Raw genomic sequence first — 22,284 nt, 5'->3', positions numbered from 1 at the left:
GAAAAGGATACGAAAGAGAAACAAGAAAATAATACAACTTAAGAAAATTTATCCAACTATTGGTCAACAGAGAAAAAACAGCTTTACTGGATTTAGTAATTAGTTCTCTATAATTCCTAAGTATTTACTAATGACTTCTGTCACAAAGTCTCAAAGAGAGGAAGAGATCATTTTATTTACCAACATCAAATTAACACTCATCCAAAGGAAATTAAAAAGTGCTTGGATGAAAACAAAATGTTATGTGGCAAAGATTTGATTATTTATTGCATTTTAACAATATTTAAAAGCTATATTAAAATATGTTCTGTTATTGGTCTGTTAAAATACAGCAAAAGTGAGTGGCAAATATGATTTACTTGAAAATGGTTTATGACATTTTTCTATTCTAAGGTTAACATATAAAAAAATTAACCCTTAGAAGCATTTATTTCTCTGAAATTAATTTTTCCTTTTTTTGTGTTTGTCCTTCCATTTTTGAAATTAATTCTTCCTTTTTTCTTGTGTTTGTCCAATGACAGCAAGCAAAACTTCTCTTTGATAAATGTTATTTTCTCCATTCAAAGTTAGATCGTTGCCTCTAACCCTTATGTCTCCACTAAAATTTCCTTTAAGAAAATAATTTCCCAAACCTACTTATATTTATTTTTTATAAAATAGGAAATTCAAGCTGTTTCCAAACACACCTTTCTTCCTTTTTGCTAATTCTTAACCTCCTTTTGTATTCTCACACCTGTGGAAATTATACATGCTTATCATATTTCATATTTTGTGTTCTTCTACTTACCAATTATACTACATTACTTTAATCTCCTCTTAACAGAGAGTATTTCATCCAAACTGATGTTTGGTTTCCCTCAAGTTCAAAACAACAGCAACAAAAAAAGCATACAAAGGAATATATTAATTTTCTCAATATCGGTTTCAAATTAACTTAAAATGGCATGTATGATTCAAATAATATGATTTCTTAATGTTATGCTCTTTAGGTTATTTATATAAAATTACCTAAGAATATTATACATTTTCTTCTAATTTATTTCCAAAAGCTTTCAAACTCATTTGTTTTCCTTTTCTCACTTAAATCTCCAGTTTTTTTCAACATTCTCCTTAGAGTTGGATAAATAACTCAGATTTGTGGTTACATGATCCTGTATTTACAAAAGTAGATTAATTCACTTGCGCAGACAAGTTATACAGACCATTAAAACTGGCTATCTGTTACAGATGACCCAAAAGCACACAAAAGGATGGTCAACATCACTAATTAGTATAGAGATGCAAATTAAATCTACAATGAGGTATTACCTCACACAGTTCAGAATAGGCATCAACAAAAAATTTACAAACAATAAATACTGGAGAGGGTGTGGAGAAAAGAGAACCCTCCTACACTGTTCATGGCAATGTAAATTGGTAAAGCCACTATGGAGAACATGGAGGTTCCTTAAGAAACTAAAAACAGAGATACCATATAATCCAGCAATCCTACTCCTGGACATATGTATGGAGAAAACTATAATTCAAAAATATACATATACTCCAATGTTCATAGCAACACTGTTTACAATAGTGAGGACATGAAAGCAACCTAAATGTCCATTGACAGAGGAATGGATGAAGAAGATGTGGTACATGTATACAATGGAATATTACTCAGCCACAAAAAAAGAGCAAAATAACGCCATCTGCAGCAACATGGATGGACCTAGATATTCTCACACTGAGTGAAGTAAGTCAGAGAAAGAAATATCATTTGATATTACTTACTTGTGGACTCAAAAAATGGTACAGATGAGGTTATTTACAAATCAGAAATAGTCACAGATGTAGAAAACAAACGTATGGTTACCAAGGGGCCTCTCTGACAAATCAGCTGGTAAAGAGCCCGCCTGCAGTGCGGGAGACCTGGGTTCCATCCCTGGGTGGGAAGATCCCCTGGAAAGGGAGAGGCTACCCACTCCAGTATTCTGGCCTGGAGAATCCCATGGACTGTAGAGTTCATGGAGTTGCAAAGAGTCAGACACAACGGAGCGACTTTCACAAAGGAAGGGAAAAGCCTGGAGACTGGAACTGCCATATGCACACGACTATATATAAAATAGGGGACTAATAAGGACCTACTGCATAGCACAGGGAACTCTACTCAATGTTCCGTAATGAGCTATGTGGTAAAAGAACCTAAAAAAGAGTGGATATATGTAAATGTGGGATTCCCTGGAGGCTCAGACAGTGAAGAATCTGCAGGCAACACAGGAGACCTGGGTTCAATCGCTGGGTCAGAATGACCCCTGGAGAAGGGAATGGCAACCCACTCCAGTATTCTTGCCGGGAGAATTCCATGGACAGAGGAGCCTGGCTGACTATAGTCCATGGGGTCTCGAAGAGTCAGACACACTGCAAACTCACACACATACGTGATCCACTTTGCTATACAGCAGAAACTAACACAACATTGCAAATCAACTATACTTCAATAGAAATTAAAATAAAACTGGCTTTGTGAATTTAGGGAAGAAAGGGTTTCATTTCATAAAAATATAGAAATTATTTGATATACTTAATCAACCAACTACCAGTAATAAATAAAAAATTTTAAAACCCTAAACAAAGCATAAAAACTAGTCTTAATTTTAGCTGTTACTGACCACCTATGAAATCACTATAAAGTCACTTCACCTCTTTTCCTAGGGGGTGTGTGCATGTGTATGTGTGTGCGTGTTAGTCACTCAGTCGTATCTGACTTTTTGCTACCCCATGGACTGTAGCCCACAAGGCTCCTCTGTCCATGGAAATCTTCAGGCAAGAATACTGGAGTGGGTTGCCATTTCCTTCTCCAGAGGATCTTCCCAACCCAGGGATAGAATCCGGATCTTCCGCACTGCAGGTAGATTCTTTACCACCTGAGACACATGGGAAGCCCTGTCCTAAGGTTCTACATGGTAAAAGAAGGGATTCACAACTTCTAACATTCCACTTGCAAGTGTCCAGGTTCCTTTACATATATAATGTAATTTCAACCCTGAGTTTTGTATCTGTTACATTGTAAACACCTCCACTTACACACAAACACACCCCAGTGACATTTCTATTAAGGAAAAGTTTCAGGAAAAAAAGAATGTAAAAATTTCAAAATAACAACCAGGCATTTTTCATATATTGACTGTGGAAGAGTAACTGGTACAGTCTTCCCTAAAAGTCAGTGTGACATTACCTATCAAAAATCAGAATAAGGAAGCCCTTCTAACCAGTGTTTTCATTTCTAGGAATGAAGACTAAAGAGTGACTTGCATATTTACATAAACATTCATGTCCAGAGATATGTATTGCAACACTAGATATATAGTGTGCAGTTCATACTTCAGCCCAAACCTGAATTCTTGATTTCCACTCCCAATTCTGTTCTACCCAATCTTCCACACGAGAGTAAATGGCCCCAATTGGCCAAACCAAATATGAAGGAGTCATTATCCATTCCTTCTTCACAATCAATCCATTATAAAGACCCATCTCTTTTTCCTTCAAAATACATTGAAAATCAGTCTCTCCTCTAAATCTCTACTGTTAGCAACCCACCCCAGCCACCTTTATTGCTCACCTGAACTATAGTGAAAATCTCCTGGGTGACTTCCTCGCAAATACTCTTGTCCCTCAGAACAACAGAAGCCAAATGATCATTTAAAAACATAAATAAGATCATGTACTCCCCTGTGTAAAACTCTCTCATGAATCCCCATTGCATTTAAAGACAAATCCAAATGACTCACACTGGGGTCTGCCTGCCTCTCAAGTTCATCTCATGCCACATTCTCCCTACCTTTGATGAAGAGAAGTAAAGTGAAGGGAAGTCGCTCAGTCGTGTCCGACTCTTTGCGACCCCGTGGACTGTAGCCTACCAGGCTCCTCCGTCCATGGGATTCTCCAGGCAAGAATACTGGAGTGGGTTGCCATAATGCTGGCCAAAATTGACACTTCCTAACATCTACCAAGCTGTTTCCTGCTCCAAAGCCTGCGACCATTTTTTCTCCTGCCTAGAAATCATCTTTCAGGACTGGCTCCTCATTATCCAGTTTTTATCACAATAGCCTTCCCTTGCCCGTGTATTTTTCCTTGTGTGCACTATTACTTAATACTATTTCTTCCCTTATACACTCACCTCAATCTTTAGTTATCATGTTTGTTGCTTTACTTTGTATTTCCTCCCACTGGTATATACAATCCAGAGGGCATGAAACTGTTTCACTGCTATTATTTCGGCATCAGGTAGAGTTCATATCAATAAATATTCATCATACCAATGGCAGAATAAGGGCAAACTGAATTTTTACTTTTATTTGCCATAGAGAAATTATTATTTAAATTATGAGTCAATTTAGAGTAAAAATTTTACAGCTCATCCAATTCCTCTACCTAATCTACTTCAACTAAAATCATGAAAAACATCAACATGAACGTGGTGAAAACTTGCATGATGTACAATAACGTACTAAAAGTTTACAACCTGGTTTCAAGAACCTTCATCTCTGGCCACACAATCCTTAATCTGTGGCAATTTCCCTTTGGGAAATAGAAATTATTCAAACTGGCTGCAACACAACGGGTGTAAGAAAGACAGGAAGCTAAGAAGATGGCTGAGGACAGATCAGGCTTTTGCACTCGAGCAGGTGTTTATGTTTTAGTTCAAAGAGTTAAAGTTGTTTTTTTTTTTTAAACAAAGTCTGTACACTTTAAGAACAAGTAGGGCATCTGAACAACTGGAAAAATGAAGGATTAAATTCAGGACAAAGATCACCACTTAAAGGCTATCGATACAATGATGTTTTTGCTATCACAGAATCAGTTCTGTATTTCTTGTGACACAAAATTAAGCTTTTCCTTTACCATGAAGATATCAAAGATACTGTACTAAATCCTCCATGTCCTATTCCTAAAACTACTCCCAGAGAACGTATGTGCAGTTGACCTAATAAAATTTCATGGAATCTTTGATAATATACTAGAATCCAGTAACTGTTCTTTCTATAGGTAACACATTTACCTTATCTCATTCATTTCAAGCTGAACTACCTTTTTAAAACATCTTCTCTTGATCTATATACTTGCATATGCTATTTTTGTTTCTAAAATGAAGTCTGCTTACTTAGTAAGTACACCCCTAAAACCACGCTGCATGATATATATACTTTGTTATTGAAAATACGGTCCTATTTGTTGTCAGTCTACAACTGGGAAATAGATCTTGGGAAATGTTAACACTTTAATATGAATCTTCAATACTAATACAAATATAAAAATCTTAACTTTTTAAAAATAATGGCTCTCATGCAGCAGGCGACAGTTCCCCTTTCTTCCTACTATAAGCCTTTTTTTCATTTACCTAACTTCTGAAAGCTTCTGATTTTATAGCTCTCTGATTTTATTTCAATATTAAAAGTCTCAGGAAGGACAAAAAGTGTTTAAAAAGTCTTACTTTCATTTGCACATTTCTTGGGCCCTACCATAATTGATTTTCCATTAAAAAAGATACTTTGGGGGAGAAAAGGAGAAGGACTACAATCAAACTTCCTTTCTGAGTCTTTAAATAACGTACTGAGCGGAGGAACACTTTAGGTAACTCATGAAGTTTTGTGTCTCTAAATCAGAGTCCAAAGTGAAGCTAGTTTCAGTACCAGGAAAAGCCCTACTCCTATAAGTTTCACCTCTCATTCTCAAATCAGGAGTCAACAGGTCCAGGGTGCAGCGCTGTAAGCACAGCGAACAGAACTACCAAGGGGAAAAATTAGATCTTAAAGCCCCAGTGAAGCCACACCACCGGCAAAGCAAAACAGGTCATGTTTTTAAGAAAGACTGTGTATAATATGGGGAATGAGTATTAAGATTAAAAACTTGGAGATCCACTGAAGCAATGAACAATGCACGATCTGTCTCTATAATCTCCTACTCCACACAAATCACATCATAACAAACCAGCAAACAGTGGAAAACAGTTAAGCCCTTACCTACATACCCATACAAGTGAGTTGCAATACAGAGCCAACACAACTTCTTAAAACAAGCAGAAAGGGAACAGAAACTTACCTTTGAAAAGGGACCCAAATTGGTATTTTCCACTAAAAAATTTGGGCAGTGAAAACACAAGCGCTCCCAGCCCTATCATAAAGGATGAAAACGCAAGCCATCTTGGTTTGTGTCCTCTTTCACCAAAGAATGATACAAATAAAGACAGCAAACAGAAGGCAATGTCATAGCTTGATGATATCAAGCCCGTCAGGGAACTCTGCAATTCATAGCGCTTCTCGATAGTGGAAATACTAATATTTACTAGGCCATTCACCACAATACCTAAAAGAGAAAAGAGGAAATTTATGTGCATTATTACAACCTTACCATATAGAGTATGATCACTAAAATGACATACTAAAGTTTGTTCATTTCTTTTGATATTTTTAAATGTCCAATTTTAAAAATCTCAAAGTTTCAAAACTAAGCAAGCCAAACATATTTCCTTTACAAATCAGTTCTCTTTTAAATTATACATTTGTGAATTTTCAGTTGTTAAATAAAGTTGATGTTTATCACATACCGAATCACAGCTAACCATGTTTCTTTAAATGACAAAAGAGACTGGTAAAGTCTCATGAAGCTGATTCATTAGAGAGTTTCCAGGTATAGTATATTCCCATGGGCCTCACTTGGAAGAATACAAAACATACAGGTGATTGAGAGGTCAAATGCTAAAACTGTTCAAATTACTCAATCCTTGACTTAGTCTTATGAAAGGTGCAATTGAGTTCTCAAACCTCTATTTTCTTCTTAGAGTCATTAAAGTCATCATTTAAAAGTTCCTGGGGCAAAAACAAACTAAAAGTCTATTTCAATTACTAGCATTCTAAATCATAGGCAATGTGACAGAAAATAAAAAACAAACAACTTACACTTCATCTGCTCATTATAACTGTGATGGAAGAATATAAAATAAACAAGAAAAAGCTGAAAATTTAAATCTGACTAACAACAAAAATGTCCGATTAGGATACTGATTATACAGAAGTTTAGATATTACTATGCTGCTGCTGCTAATTCACTTCAGTCGTGTCCGACTCTGCGCGACCCCATAGACGGCAGCCCACCAGGCTCCCCCACCCTTGGGATTCTCCAGGCAAGAACACTGGAGTAGGTTGCCATTTCCTTCTCCAATGCATGAAAGTGAAAAGTGAAAGTGAAGTTGCTCAGTCGTGTCCTACTCTTAACAACCCCATAGACTGCAGCCCATCAGGCTCCTCCGTCCATGGGATTTTCCAGGCAAGAGTACTGGAGTGGGGTGTCATTGCCTTCTCCGAGATATTACTATAAAGTAAAAATAAAAACCATCTGATCAAATTACAAAGTTTCAAACTGATTATTCTTTTTACTTAAGAGGCTACCATGAATTGTTTTCAATCATTAATTAATAGAAAAGAGTATATCCAAGACATTATCTCTATAATCTCTTCATATTTTGCTTTATCAAGACTGTAACTGGGAATATATTGCAAGAAACTTTACCCAAATTTTAAAATTCTAACATGATTTTTACTTTCATATCAGTTTAATAAATCTATACACCAATTTATAGCTCTTGAAGTTTTAAGATAAAATTTCTAAATAGCTAGGAATGACAGACTTATAAGGAGGTATAGCTTAGTCGGTAAAGAATCTGCCTGCATGGCAGGAGACCAGGGTTCGATTCCTGGATCAGGAAGATCCCCTGGAGAAGATAATGACAATCCACTCCAGTATTCTTGCCTGAAAAATCCCATGGATAGAGGAGCCTGCAGGCTATGGTCCATGGGGTCGCAAGAGACGACACGACTTGGTGACTAAACCACCACCACCAAGGTTGTCTGAGAATCTGAAAAGTTCCCATCTAAAATCAACTTCCCAACACCCTTGCTATACTGATTAAAAATCAGTCATTAGAATTCATTGTTTTTACAGTAAAAAAAATTTCTGAGAAAGTAAATTTGTAGACTGTTATGCAAAGACAGCATTTTAAGCCTAGGATCCCAAAGTAAATTCTACACTACATAAACTCCAAGAAATTTGCTTTTTTAAAAAAAGAAATTTCATGAAAGGCTGCATACTATGTCCACTGTAAATGCAAGAAGCTAGGAGGTACATTAGGAAATTAAATGCTAAGGGAAATACTGTTTATTTTTGATAAGTGGCTGGGTTAAGTAAACTCATTTGACAAGTTTTGGGTCTTTTTTCACAAATTAATCACCTATTATAATACTGTACTTGGAAACGGTCTTCCCAAGAATCAAGGTTGAGAAACATGATAATGTTTTCAGTCATTCAAACTTAAGCCGAAATAAGAATTTATGGAATCATTTTCAGCTCAGATTACACTTCTGAAGGTGGAGATTTCTAGGTAGGGTAACTCCAGGCTAAACTTGACACATTTCTTTAAGAATTTCAATTACATTTGATAATAATTTTAAATAATATTTTATATTAAACATAAAATGATATATTCTGGAATACTGCAGTTTCAGAATGTGTCTTAAAACACAAGATAAATTTTTTACTTGTGAAAGAGTCGGACACGACTGAGCAACTGAACTGAATTTCTTGGAACTTTACATTTGACTTTAAGATGCTTGGTAATCACTGATTTTGGACAATTAAGGTTAAGATGCTGAGAGAGGGCCAACTTTGGTGGGGACAAGAAAGGTGGAAAGGGAAGTAACTCAAGCACAAAACTGTCACTAGGAGAAGAGCTGCAGCTGCTTCGCAATCAACAAATATTTACTCAGCACCTAACCTGTGCAAGCCCCACGGAGTTGCTTTAAGGCAGTGGGGCAGGAATAGAAACAGCTAGAATATATTTCGATTCACTATTCTGTTAATCTTTAAAAAAAGCAATTTCAACCCCATTTTTTTCCGATTACATTTCTTTCCATCAGTACTTGACTGCCTCTTTACAAGTTTTAAGCTGTGACCAAAAAAAAAAAAAAAATCTACTACATCCCAGCTAATTTATAGCATGTCCTTGAAGATGCTCCATTTTAATGCTCCCTGTCCTTAATTTGTCGCCCTAGCATAAGTTCCATTTCTTTCATTCTCTGCATGCTTTCCTTCATAAGAACCACTCTCCCAATGCCTACCCCTCCAATCGAGACTTAGATTGCAACCTTCTGAGGGTATAAAACTGGGCTTTTATCAGTAACTCTCAAGAGAATCTAAAAGAGATCCGTGAACAAACAGATATGGGGTTTGAAGTGCCTTACCAGTTAATAACGCCTGAAGCCTCTGTAGATTTATATTCCCTGGGCTCACGAGAGCATCCAGTGCGCTCCAATTACAAAAATCCTGAATGCGTAGATCTGACCAATCCTATGTATGTCCAACAAGTTTCTCCTTGGCGAACCCCCTACCTTCAGCTGCACATTTATCGACTCTCTTCCAGAGCGATGTAAAGACAAACCCCTTTAATAAGCGTGTTTGTTTGTTTTTGTTTTGTTTTAGCAAAATGCATGCTTTTGTAATGTAGAGAGGCGCCCCCCACCCCACCCCGAGCACCCGGTTCCCGAAGGAGGGCTCCCCTCATTTCCACCTTCTCTGCAGGAAATTGCTAGGCTGGAGGTAGAACACTTAAAAGAGAAAGAGCTTGCCTGGCAAGTTTTCAATGTTTCGCTAAAAAGAGAAGCTAAAAATGCAGAAGCGTGAACCTGGTTGGTTGGCGTCGGTGCGAGCGCTCGCGAGTCCTGAGCCCCGGGACCACCCCTCTCGGGCGCGCAGACCCCCTCACCCCCGGGGCTGGCGGCGCACCTGCCCCCCCCAACTCTCCTCCCCGGCGCCCCTCGACGCCCCCCGCTCGCCCCCAGCTCCCGGGAGCCGGCGCCGGTCCTCACCTTGCGTGAGGGCCAGGAGGCAGTAGTGAAACAGAAAGCCCCGGGGCGTGTTGCAGCGCTGGAGAGCCCGGGGTTGGAAGCTGCCCAAGCCATAGGGCCCCTCCTCATATTCGGACAGCGACCCGAGCCGGGAGGCGTCGGGAGCCCCCGAGGGCTGAGGCGACTCGGGGCGCTCCGGGGGCTCCTGAGGCGGCGGCGAGCCCGCGTCCGGGGTGGACACGACGGAGATCTCGATGCAAGGCGACGACGCACAGAGGCGGCGCGGGTTTTCTGGGCTGGAAGCGACGAAAGCCGGGTTCTCGATGCCTTTGCAGCTTTTCATGATCCGGGCGCGTCCTCCCGACTCCCTGGGGCTGCCGCAGCCGCAAAATAATAATAATAATAATAATAAATAAATAAATAAATAAACCCAGGTTCCGCTGGGGCTCCTCCTCCGGGCAGGTGGCAGCGCCCCCGCGCGGGGCAAGTCCCCGCCTCCCCGGCGTCCCTCTCAGGGGCTCTGTCGCCGCCGCCGCCGTCGTCGTCGTAGCTGGGAGCCGCCTCAGCTAGCTGGCGGCCGTCGGCCTCGCCAACCTGTTGCCGCCCCCGCGGAGGGAGTCCCCGCCTCCGGGGCGTCCCTCTCAGGGGCTCCCCGGCGTCGTCACCGGGAGCCTCCTCAGCGAGCTGGCGGCCGCCGAGCGCGGGCGTCCGGCCCCGCGGCGGTGCGGTCGGCCCTCGGCCTTGCCCACCTGAGGCCGCCCGCGCGGGGCGAGTCCCCGCCTCCCGGGCGTCCCCCTCAGGGGCTCTCTCGTCGTCACCGTCGCCGGAAGCCTCCTCAGCGAGCTGGCGGCCACCGGGCCTCGCCCACCAGGGGCGAGTCCCCGCCTCCCCGGCGTCCCCCTCAAGGGTTCTCTCGTCGCAGTTGTCGCGCGGCCCGTCCGGAAGCCTGAGAGGGGGCCCCCGGGTCCCCCCGCGCCCCTTCCCAGGGGCTGGGAACCAACAAGACGTTGTGGGAGTCGTCTGGCCGCTGACTGGGAGGCTGTGAACACACCTGTTTCAGGAGATAATTCCAGAAACTTTCCAGCAGCCTTCTTCCCTTGAACTAGTTGCTCAGTCGTGTGGCCCCCTCTTTGCGACCCCATAGACTGTATAGCCCGAGTTCCTCCGTCCGTGGAATTTTCCAGGCAAGACTATGGGGATTCGCCATTCTCCAGGGGATCTTCCCGACCCAGGGATCGAACCCGGGTCTCCCGCATTGCCTGTAAAGCGTCTGAGCCACCCGAGAAGCCTTCCCTTGCTGCTTAGCGAATCAGGCTTAGGTCTGGACTCCCAAGACTCTGAGCCTCCACAGGTACAGTATTTTGGATTCCATGAGCATCGTGCTAAAAGACTTTATACCTGTCATCCTCCCTAGAAACGGAAATCCCTACCAGCCCTCACCGCTACAGCCATTGGCATGATAACCACCTTTCACTTTGGGGGAAGCTTTCACTTCCCCCAAAGTGAAAGAATACAAATTAAGAAAATTTAAAGCCATGTATATATATAATATTCTCTTAGCTGTACATTGCATCCCTTCAGATGAACAATGCTGATAGTAGTGTAAATAATTTCTGTCTGTGGAATAAATAACAATAACTCCTTGAAGAACTGAACACCACTATGATAATTGTAGTTACAATTCATTCATTCGTCCTTTCATTCATTCAACAAAGCATATTTATTTTCCGGGTGCCAAACACTGTTAGAAGTTGTGAAAAAGTGCACAAAAATGGACAAACACCCCTAGGCTTACTATGCTTACATTCTGATGGAAGACAGACAGTAAGTAATAAATATGCAGTGCGTGTGTTCTCAGTCATGCGTGACTGTGATCCTGTGGACTGTGGGATTGACTCTATGGACTGTAAGATTTTCCTCGACAAGAATATTAGAGTGGGTTGCCATTTCCTCGGCCAGGGGATCTTCCTGATTCAAGGATGGAACCTGCAGTCTCTGTCTCCTGCACTGCAGGTGGGTTCTTTACTACTGAGCCCACCTGGGAAACCCCTAAATATGTACTGCCTGCAGGCGAGCTCAGTCCGGTTTAACTCTGAGATCCTGAGCACTTTAGCCCACCAGTCTCTGTCCATGGACTTTTCCAGGCAAGAATAATGGAGTACGTCTCTACAAATGCTATGGAGAAAAGTAAAGCAAGGATAGGCTGGGAAGTGTGTTTGGGGGAAGGGGGAGAATTTGATGCAATTTTAAATAGGGTGGTCAGGAAAGGCCTCAGGTTTTTAAGCAAAAACCTAAAGTAAGGGAGGGAGTCTGGTATGTTGGGGAAGTAGAGTGGGCTAGAATGAGATGGTTGGAGAGCACTAGAAGTTCACGGCAAGTAAAGGGGTACAGGTGGGGTGGGAGAGGAGTGGCGGGGGCCAGACCCTGTAGGCCTTTATAAGGACTTTGGCTTTATTGTGATTAAAACAAGAAGGTTTGGAGCTGAGGTGTGACACGATCATGGTACGATTAGATTTTCAAAGAACCCATTCTCTCTCCCCTTCCGAAGGTAAACTAATGCATCTGAAAGTAATGTATTTTAAACAAAGACATTATGATCTTGGAATGTTTATCGTTCCCTAAATGAAATGTTTATTCCAAAAAGGAACATAAGAAAAATCACAAATACTGTCTTTTTGTTACGTAATCAGGGCTACGTACACAAAGCTGTGAGACGTCGTAAGACTGCAGAGTGTTAAGGAACCTCCTTCTTCAGATCTGATTATTGGTTATGCTGTGCTGTGCTGAGTCACTCAGTCGTGTCCGACTCTTCCAGACCTTGTAACTGTAGCCCGCCAGGCTTCTCTGTCCATGGGGGTTCTCCAGGCAAGAATGCTGCAGTGGGTTGTCATGCCCTCCCCCAGGGGATCTTTAAAACCCAGGGATCGAACCCAGGTGTTCCGCGTGGCAGGCAGTTTCTTTACCGTCTGAGCCACCAGGGAAACCCAAGAATACTGGAGCGGGTAGCCTATTCCTTCTCCAGGGGCTCTTCCCAACCCAGGTTTCGAATTGGGGTCTCCTGTATTGCAGGTGGATTCTTTACCAGCTGAGCTAGCAGGGAAGCTCCAATTATTGGTTATAAAAATTCTCAAACAATATGTCTGAACTACATTTAGCAAAGTTAATAGAGGTCTCAGATATTACTGAATACTCTTACTGTTGTTATTGTTGTTTTTCAGTCTCTCAATCATGTCAGACTCTCTGTGATCCCATGGACTGCAGCATGCCAGGCTCCCCTGTCCTTCACTATCTCCCTGAGTTGGCTCAGATTCATGTCGATTGAGTCGGTGATTCTATCTAACCATCTTATCCTCTGCCACCTGCTTCTCCTTACTCTGCCACCACCTCCGTTCAATCTTTCCCAGCATCAGGGTCTTTTCCAATGAGTCTTTTCCACTACACTGCTATATGATATCATTTTCAGTAGTACTATTATTCATTTGTTAGGGCCCTTTTGTCGAAAGTTCTATTGGAGTACTTCACTAAAAATTAATCATGCTGTCAAGTTCTGGGCTTCCTCTGTGGCTCAGCTGGTAAAGAATTTGCCTGTAATGTGGGAGATCTGGGTTCGATCCCTGGGTTGGTAAGATCCCCTGGAGAAGGGAAAGGCTACCCACTCCAGTATTCTGACCTGGAGAATTCCCCAGACTGTATAGTCCATGGGGTCACAAAGAGCTGGACATGATTGAGAGACTGAGCGACAACATTAACGGCAGTATAGTATTCAGTAATATCTGAGACCTCTATTAACTTTGCTAAATGTACTTCAGACATATTGTTTGAGAATTTTTATAACCAATTCTAGAGACAGTTTTCAAGTCTTCCTATCCTCATTTAACACCTGGCTAATTGCCTGCCCAAGAAGCTACTTCTAGATTCAGTGCTAATGCCTCTCAAACAGTAGTAATTCGGTAGCACATGCTGGTCCTATCCAAGTGTAGCCTTACATCCAGAGATGAGAGTATGGTGATGGAAAGGTTATCATTCATCCTGAAACAAGATGTTTTATTTATTATAACCATAGACAGTAAGCTCACTTAATGTAGCATGGAGGAATGTTTGTCAAACACTATTACTTCTTAATGAAATAAACTAGAATTTAGAAGAAAATTCACAGTGGATGACATAATATAAGTACTATTTTGTAAAACTTTTCTCACTTATATACTAATCCTATTTTACTGATGAGGGATTGAGATATAATTTATCTTATTTTGAACAGACATACACTTGTGGCTCAGTGGGTAAAGAACCCACCTGCCAATGCAGGAGACATAAGAGACGAATGTTCAACCCGTGGGTTGGGAAGATGCCCTGGAGGAGGACATGAAAACCCACTCCAGGATTCCTGCCTGGAGAATCCCATCGACAGAGGAGCCTGGCAGGCTACAGTCCAAGGGGTCACAGAGAGTTCAACATGACTGAAGTGACTGAGCGCACACACATGTACATTCAGTTTTTTATCCCCACACAGTCAAAAAAAGTCTACCCTGGCCTAAAACCTAAGGAAAGAGTGCAAGTGGAAACTAGCATTTTTTAAATGTCCTGTCATTTAAACCTTATAAGAGCAGTATCTACTATCATCTTCATTTTATATATTAAAGAAACTACACTCCAGAAAGAATTAGTAACTCTTCCAAAGTCATATAGCTAATAAATAGTCAACCACTTATTAAGGATTTCAACATACTTCTCTCAGTTAGATCTCTTCCCTGGCCTCTGCATTTTCTCTCTTGTAATGGCTATAGCCTGTATTTGTGGTTAGAATTATTGCATAGCAATTCTGAGAGATCAAAACTCATATTTACTTCATATTGATGAGGTCTGGAAGACTAATGCTGCTCTGAATTCCCCAGACTTTGCAAATATTCAAATTAGAATTGGTATGTAATCATCCTAGACTCATTGAAAAAGAGTTTCGACAAAAATAAGTGGTGTTTAAATGTATAAATAGATATGGTCACCATTTTATCTCTGAAATACAAATTAACTTAACCAATCAGCAAAGTTTGCTTGATGAAATGTAAGTACGTTCATAGTTTAAGACTATTTTGCAGCTTTGAATGAAGAAATTCAGACTATCAAAATCAAAGAAGCATAATCTTCATGCACTTAAATCCATGCTGGCTAAGGAGAAATCACCACTCTTGCTGTGAGGAAGAGTAGAATTTTGCTGAAAGATTAGCAAAAGTACCATTGCTTCATCTTAGGTTCTTCTTGCTCTTCGAGAAAGTGCAAGAAGTACTTTCCTGTTCCCTCACATCCTTTATGCTGCAATTTTAAAAACAAGGGGGTTGAAGTTTGCAAAAACCAAACAACTTCATAGATTTTTATCTCTGATAATTGTGTGGAAAATTGTCATTTGAAAATTCTTTGTTCAACCTAGGGTAAATCTAGTGAGCATATTCAAAATGCCATCTTAATTGTCAGGAAGTAATTAATAAATTGCTGTTCTTTTAGCAGATTTTATTTGCTAAATTTTTAAACTGTGGAGAACGAGAGAAAGAACAGCATCTAGATTTAAAGTAGAACCCGCTCCCCAGTGTACACAGGAGCAGAAGTCCCTGCCTGCGAGTTCCATTTTCTGGCATGTGAAGTAGTGGATCTTCCTTATCAGGAGCTGGGTGAACCCAGGGGAACTGGACTAGTGACAGAAGCTTTCAAGATGATCCCACCAACTCCGCTTGCTCTGATCCCATGCTTAAAAGCATTCTAGTGATTATATTTTTGCATTCTATGTAGATACACTTATAGGGTGAAAATGTACTTATCTGCCTATCTAGAGTATTTTATATTCCTTTGTTTGCTTTTAACACTCCATCAGTTCCCTTCCACTTTCAGACAGGATGTGAAATCTTTGGCAGTATAACATTATGAGGTTCATAGAATATTAAAATTGGAGAGATCCTGAGGAAGCCTGAAGAGAAAGATGGTCAAATGCAGATATTTTTGAGATAACTTAAAATCCCAGTGTTCACAAACATACTACTATATAAAATGGGTAGCTAATAAGGACCTACTGTGTAGCACAGAAAATGCTTCTCAATATTCTGTAATGACCTTTATGTGAAAAGAGTGGATATATGTATATGTAAAACTGACTCACTTTGCTCTACAGCAGAAACTAACACAACATTGAAAATCAACTATACGCCAATAAAACTTTTTAAAAGGAGAAAAGAAAACAAAGAAGAGTGAAGCAACACCAGAAAAAATTAAGAACAAAAATTCCCAGCATTAAAGATTTATAACACCACTAGATCTCATATTAACTAAACAAAAGTAGAAAAGACTGTTTCATTGCCTCATCCAAGAGGAGTAGTGATACTCCTAGTATTCTTCACTTTAAATGCTCTCCAAAATGTATAATTAAAAATTGCAAATTATATCCAAGAAAAAAGTTAATGCTGACTAGATTTGTAAAATACTGCTTTGAATTGCAGTTTCACAGGAAAATACGTTTATATTAAGAAGGAAGACAGCTATACTTTTCTTTCTGTAATACAAACCATAAATCACAATGAGATGTATCTATAAACAGTACTGATCATAATTTTTAAAATAAAAAAGGTAAACATTTAATACAATAATTCTCATAAGAAAGAAAACTCAGTAGGAAGTGAAAAATGAACTATTAGTATAAAATTTACTATATAGTATCAAGTTAAGCCTTTCATTGATAAGTGATTGTTATTGTAATTCATTCAAAACACTGAATTCTTTAAAAGTATACTTATGGGCAAGTATCACAACATTCAGTTCAGTTCATTTCAGTTGCTCCCATCATGGAGAAAGCAAGGGAATTCCAGAAAACATCTACTTCTGCTTCACTGACTATGCTAAAGCCTTTGACTGTGTGGATCACAACAAACTGGAAAATTATTAAAGAGATGGGACTATTAGACTACCTTAACTTCCTCCTGAGAAAGCTGTATGCTGGTCAAAAAGCAACAGTTAGAACCAGACACGGAGCAACGGGCTAGTTCCAAATTAGGAAAGGAGTACAACAAGGCTGTATATTGTCACCCTATTTAACTTCTATGCAGAGTGCATCATGTGAAATGCTGGGCAGGATGAATCACAAGCTGGAATAAAGCTTGCCTGGAGAAATATCAACAACCTCAGACTGTACAACAATACCAAATTAGCAATTATGATATTGTTTCTAAAACACATTGCTTTTATACTCAAGGTTTGAGTTTGATCCCTGGAAGCAGTCTTCAACATGCTGTGATTCTATCAGTCAATTCAGTTGCTCAGTCGTGTCTGACTCTTTGTGACCCCATGGACTGCAGCCCACCAGGCCTCCCTGTCCATCACTAACACCTGGAGCTTGCTCAAACTCATGTCCATTGAGTCAGTGATGCCATCCAGCCATCTCATCCTCTGTCGTCCCCTTCTCCTCCTGCCTTCAATCTTTCCCAGCATCAGGGTCTTTTCAAATGAGTCAATTCTTTGCATCAGGTAGCCAAAGTACTAGAGTTTCAGCTTCAGCATCAACCTTCCAATGAATGTTCAGGACTGATTTCCTTTAGGATTGACTTGTTTGATCTCCTTGCAGATCCAAGGCACCCTCAAGAATCTTCTCCAACACCACAGTTCAAAAGCATCAAATTCCTTAGGGCTTAGCTTTCTTTATAGTCCAAATCTCACATCCATACATGACCACTGGAAAAATAAAAGCTTTGACTAGACATGCCTTCGTCAGCAAGGTAATGTCTCTACTTTTTAACGTGCTCTCTGGGTTTGTCATAGCTTTGCTTCCAAGGAGCAAGCGTCTTTTAATTTCATGGCTGCAATCACCATCTGCAGGGATTTTGGAACCCAGAAAAATAAAGTCTGTCACTGTTTCCATTGTTTCCCCATCTATTTGCCATGAAGTGTTGGGACTGGATGCCATGATCTTAGTTTTTTGAATGTTGAGTTTTAAACCAACTTTTTCACTAACCTCTCTCACTTTCATCAAGAGGTTCTTTAGTTCCTCTTTGCTTTCAGCCATAAGTGTGGTGTCATCTGCATACCTGAGGTTATTGATATTTCTCTCAGCACTCTTGATTCAAGCTTATGCTTCATCCAGCCCTGCATTTCTCATGACATACCCTGTGTATAATTTAAATAAGCAGGGTGACAATATACAGACTTGACTGCTTTTCCAATTTTAAACCAGTCTGTTGTCCCATGTCCAGTTCTGTAGGCTTTACATAATCACAATGTCATAATCATAACAAAATGCCTTCTTTACTGAATAGAGAAACAGCCATCCTGCCATTCTTGATAGTCCATGACACCCACAATTTAACCACTCTCCACTTCTTAACAAAAGAAGGGAGATAATGAAAGTTACTAGAATTTAGACTTATAAAACTATATGAGACATGAAGATTTTACTTGTTTAGCAGCCTTCCATCAAGATTAATGTCCAATACACCCAAAATCTCAGTGCATTCAGAAGCAGAAATAGGCCAATAACAGATAAAGTGATAGTGGTGAGTGAGGAATTTTCATATATTCTTTCACAATAATCTTTTTACAATTCACTGGGAGTTAGAAGTCTAGTGTGAGATGAAGGGAGCTAGCAAGATGCTATTAATTAGCATAATAATTTACTTGTAAATAAAGTAAGAGCTTTAATAAACAAAGTTCAAGGCAGTAGACACAGGTAAAATAAATCCCTTACATTTTCACTCCACAACTTGTGAAAACTCTTAGAGTATGGTCCTATAGGACAAGGACAAAATGTACACTCTGCAAAAGAGATATGAAAATAGAGAATTGCTTGAGTGAGTATCCAAAGAAATACACAGAATCAACTGTCAACTGATTGACAGTTCAACTGTCAGTTTAACACAATTTAACAGACAGTTTAACACAATTTAACTGTCTCTTCAGTTAAAGAGAAGGTACAAGGCCCTCCATATTCCAACTTATCAGGGGAGTTGAAAATTTGCTAGACTAGAAGAAGAAAAAAAATACTGAAGGACTATAAGAATTAAAAACTTCTGAGGCAGTCGTGAAACAAAAACATTTTTTTTAAATATGAAAAATGGAACACAAAAACTGGCATTAAAAGAACAGTCAGTGAAGGGACTTCCACCTTTAGGCAGGATGGGGTAACAGAGACTAGATTTAATCTCTTCTTGAGACACCCAAAGGAAGAAGAAAAAAAAGACTCCGTGAAGGGAAAAAATGTTTTCAAGACACCCAATATCAGATTATGAAGGCCAGTAATCTCAAAGAGATGGGAAACAAACTAGATGAGCAATTTGCTGCCTTGAGAGAGTTTTCAAGTGATGGTGTGTGTGGGTAGGGTGGGACAGGACGTGAGATCCACAAAAAACCCAGCAGACTCTCTTGAGTTGAGGTGACAAAGCTGAAGATTCAAGACAACTAGAATGTGCAAGATGAAACACTGGAATGGGAAAGCTGGACTGGGTTGATGGGCAGAGGATTCCCTAGAGTATTTAGCAGAGCCCAGAGAGATGTGTAAAGAAATGGTCCTAGTCCAGGAAAAGAACCATCTGAATAGATTAGAAGGACAGTGGCCAGTAAGGCAACATGAATGTGAAACAAGTTTTCAGACATTTAAAAAAATGGAAATATTAATAATTTATCTTCCTGAGCACCTGCAGCTATGTTATAGAAGTCCTTCAGGCTAAAGGAAAATGATAACAAGTGAAAATAATGATTTGTGCAAAGCAATGAAGAGCACCAGAAATGAGGAGATGGAGCTTAAGGTCCATGGAGAAATATGTGTGATTTTATTATGTCAGTCTCTTTAAAAGACAATTCATTATTTAAACAAAAATAAAGAAGTATTGTGGGATTCACAGTTGTGTAGAGGCAAAACATATGCCGACAATAATGCAAAGACCAGATAAAAAGAAATGGAAGTATGCTATTGTAAATGTCATATATGTGAAGTGATAACATGTCGAAGGTTTAATATGATGACTTACACCATGAGGCATAGAGCAGCCTCTAAAATAGCAACAATAATAAAAAAAGCCAAGGGAAAAAAATAAAGTGGAAATACATTAAATTAATCTAAAAGATGGCAGAATAAGAGATGAAAGGGGACAGAATGGATAAGACAAAAAGAGAACAAGTAGCAAGGTGATGATTTACACCTAACTATATTAATAATCACACTAAATGTTAATAAAGATTACAATTTAAAGGAAAAGATGATCAGGTCTGATACAAAAAGCAAGTACCAATTAAATACTGCCCACAAGAAACATACTTTAAATATAAATGCTAAAAGTAGAAGATTGAAAATGATATATTACACTTATACTAATCAAAAGAACCTGGAATTGGATACATGAATAACAGTCCAAATAGACTTCACAAAGAAGAATATTATCTGAGATAAATAAGGTTATTTCTTAGTGATAAAGGGGTAAATTCATCAATAGCACTTAATCTCAAATAATTATGCATAAAATAGTGTCAAAATGCATGAAAATTAAGACTGATAGAACTGCAAAGAAAAAGACACAAATCTACAATCATGCTCAGAATAATTAATATGCTCTCAATGATTAATACAACAAATAGAAAACTCAAGAATATATCAGACTCAAACAACACTATAAGCAATCTTGATCTAATTAACATTTATAGAACTTCTCACCAATAACAGTAGGCCACACATTCTTTCAAAGTGCACACAGAATGTTTATCAAGATAGACTTTGAGCCATAAAAAAAGTCTCAGTAATTTTTAAAAGACTCAAGCCACACAAAATATGTTCTCTTGTCACTATGGAATCAAATCAGAAATCTGTAACAAAGATATGTAGAAAATCCCCAAATATGTGAAAACCAAATAACACAGCTCAAATAACCCACAGGTCAAAAACAAAATCAAAATGAAAATAACTGAATGGGAAAAAAAAAAGCATCAGAATTTGTAGAATGCTAGTAAAGCAATGCTTATAACATGCCTATAAGAAGAAAGGGCTTGAATCAGTGACTTCAAGTTCTACCATAAGAAACTGAAAAATAAAGAACAAATTAAATGTAAAGTATCAAATAATATACAATGGGAATAATAAAGGCCAGAGAGGAAATTAATGAAATAGATAACAGGAAAACAATAGAGAACTTAACAAGACTAAAACCGATTTTTTTAAAAGATAAAATTGAAAAATTTCTAGTCCAACTGACCAGAAGAAGGGCACAAATCACCAATATCTGGAACAAGAGAGATTATATCATTACAGACTCTACATATATAAAAGGATATAGTTATAAATAACCTATGCCTACAAATTTGACAGTTTGGGTGAAATGAATAAAAATCCTATAAGACAAACTACAAAAGAACTCTTAAGAGGTAGCAGATCATCTGAACAAGTCTAGGTCTGTTAAAGAAATTGAATTTGTAATTAGAAATCTTCCCACAAAGAAAACTTCAGTCCCATTGACTTTTTTTTTAATTGAAAGATAATTGCTTTACAGTATTACATTGGTTTCCACCAAACATCAACATGAATCAGCCATAGGTTTACCCACGTCCCCTCCCACTTGCACACCCCTCCCACCGTCCTGATCCCACCCCTCTAGGTTGTTATCACACCCTGGTTTGAGTTCACTGAGAGTAACATGGAAACATACATTACCATATGTAAAACTGATAACCAATGGGAATTGGGAATGTAAAACGGGATAACCATAAATGGGGATAAAATGGGAATGTAAAACAGACAACCAATGGGAATTTGCTATATGACCCATCGACTTCTGTAAGAGATTCCACTGAGCATTAAGGAAGAACTTGTATCAATTCTAGACTTCCCTGGTGGCTCAGCAGTAAAGAATGCTCCTGCAGTGTAGGGGACACAGGTTCAATCCCTGGGGCAGGAAGACCCCCTGGAGGAGGAAATGGCAACCCACTCCAGTACTCTTGCCTGGGAAATCCCATGGACAGAGGAGCCTAGCGGGCTACAGTCCGTGGAGTTGCAAGAGTCAGACATGACTTAGCAACTAAACAGCAAAGCAATTCTACATAAACCCTTTCAGAAAATCAAAGATAAGGGAACACAACCCAACTTATTCAGAGGCCAGCGTCACTTATTTATCTAAATTTCACTGTAGCATCTACCAACAATTATCTTATATTCATGTAGATATGATAGATAAATGTGAGGTAAATGACAGTACTGTTAGTCTTCTTGATATTATTGAGGTATTATGGCCTTTTTTGGTTGAATGACTGGCAAAACAGTGATTGAATAACAGACTAATATCAACCATAGAGAATTTTAATAGAAGCTGAGAACATATATTAGGATAGGCTGCCAAATAATTCCATGAACTTAAAGCAGACTCTTTCTGGTTCATAAATAACAGATTCTTTCTGGTTC

The 22,284-nt window shown here is 39.4% G+C and overlaps 1 protein-coding gene across 2 annotated transcripts in view; it reads right to left on the bottom strand.

Moving 5' to 3' along the window:
- The window catches only part of SLCO4C1 (solute carrier organic anion transporter family member 4C1), a 75,091-nt gene extending 64,443 nt beyond the window's left edge, over nucleotides 1-10,648 (bottom strand). Inside the window, exons 1-2 of one of the 2 annotated variants that reach the window (XM_043464570.1) lie at nucleotides 9,897-10,648; nucleotides 6,079-6,342 (exon numbers count right to left, since the gene is read on the bottom strand). In XM_043464570.1, the coding sequence (XP_043320505.1) occupies nucleotides 6,079-6,342; nucleotides 9,897-10,218 (586 nt within the window). In that variant the 5' untranslated portion in view covers nucleotides 10,219-10,648. The remainder of the gene's footprint in view (nucleotides 1-6,078; nucleotides 6,343-9,896) is intronic. The other variant, XM_043464571.1, reaches the window with a different exon arrangement.
- Between the last annotated feature and the right edge of the window lie 11,636 nt (nucleotides 10,649-22,284).

The sequence above is a fragment of the Cervus canadensis genome, chromosome 4, assembly GCF_019320065.1.
Source record: "Cervus canadensis isolate Bull #8, Minnesota chromosome 4, ASM1932006v1, whole genome shotgun sequence".
In the NCBI taxonomy this organism is placed as follows: Eukaryota; Metazoa; Chordata; class Mammalia; order Artiodactyla; family Cervidae; genus Cervus; species Cervus canadensis.
This window is presented reverse-complemented; position numbering and strand designations above follow the sequence as displayed.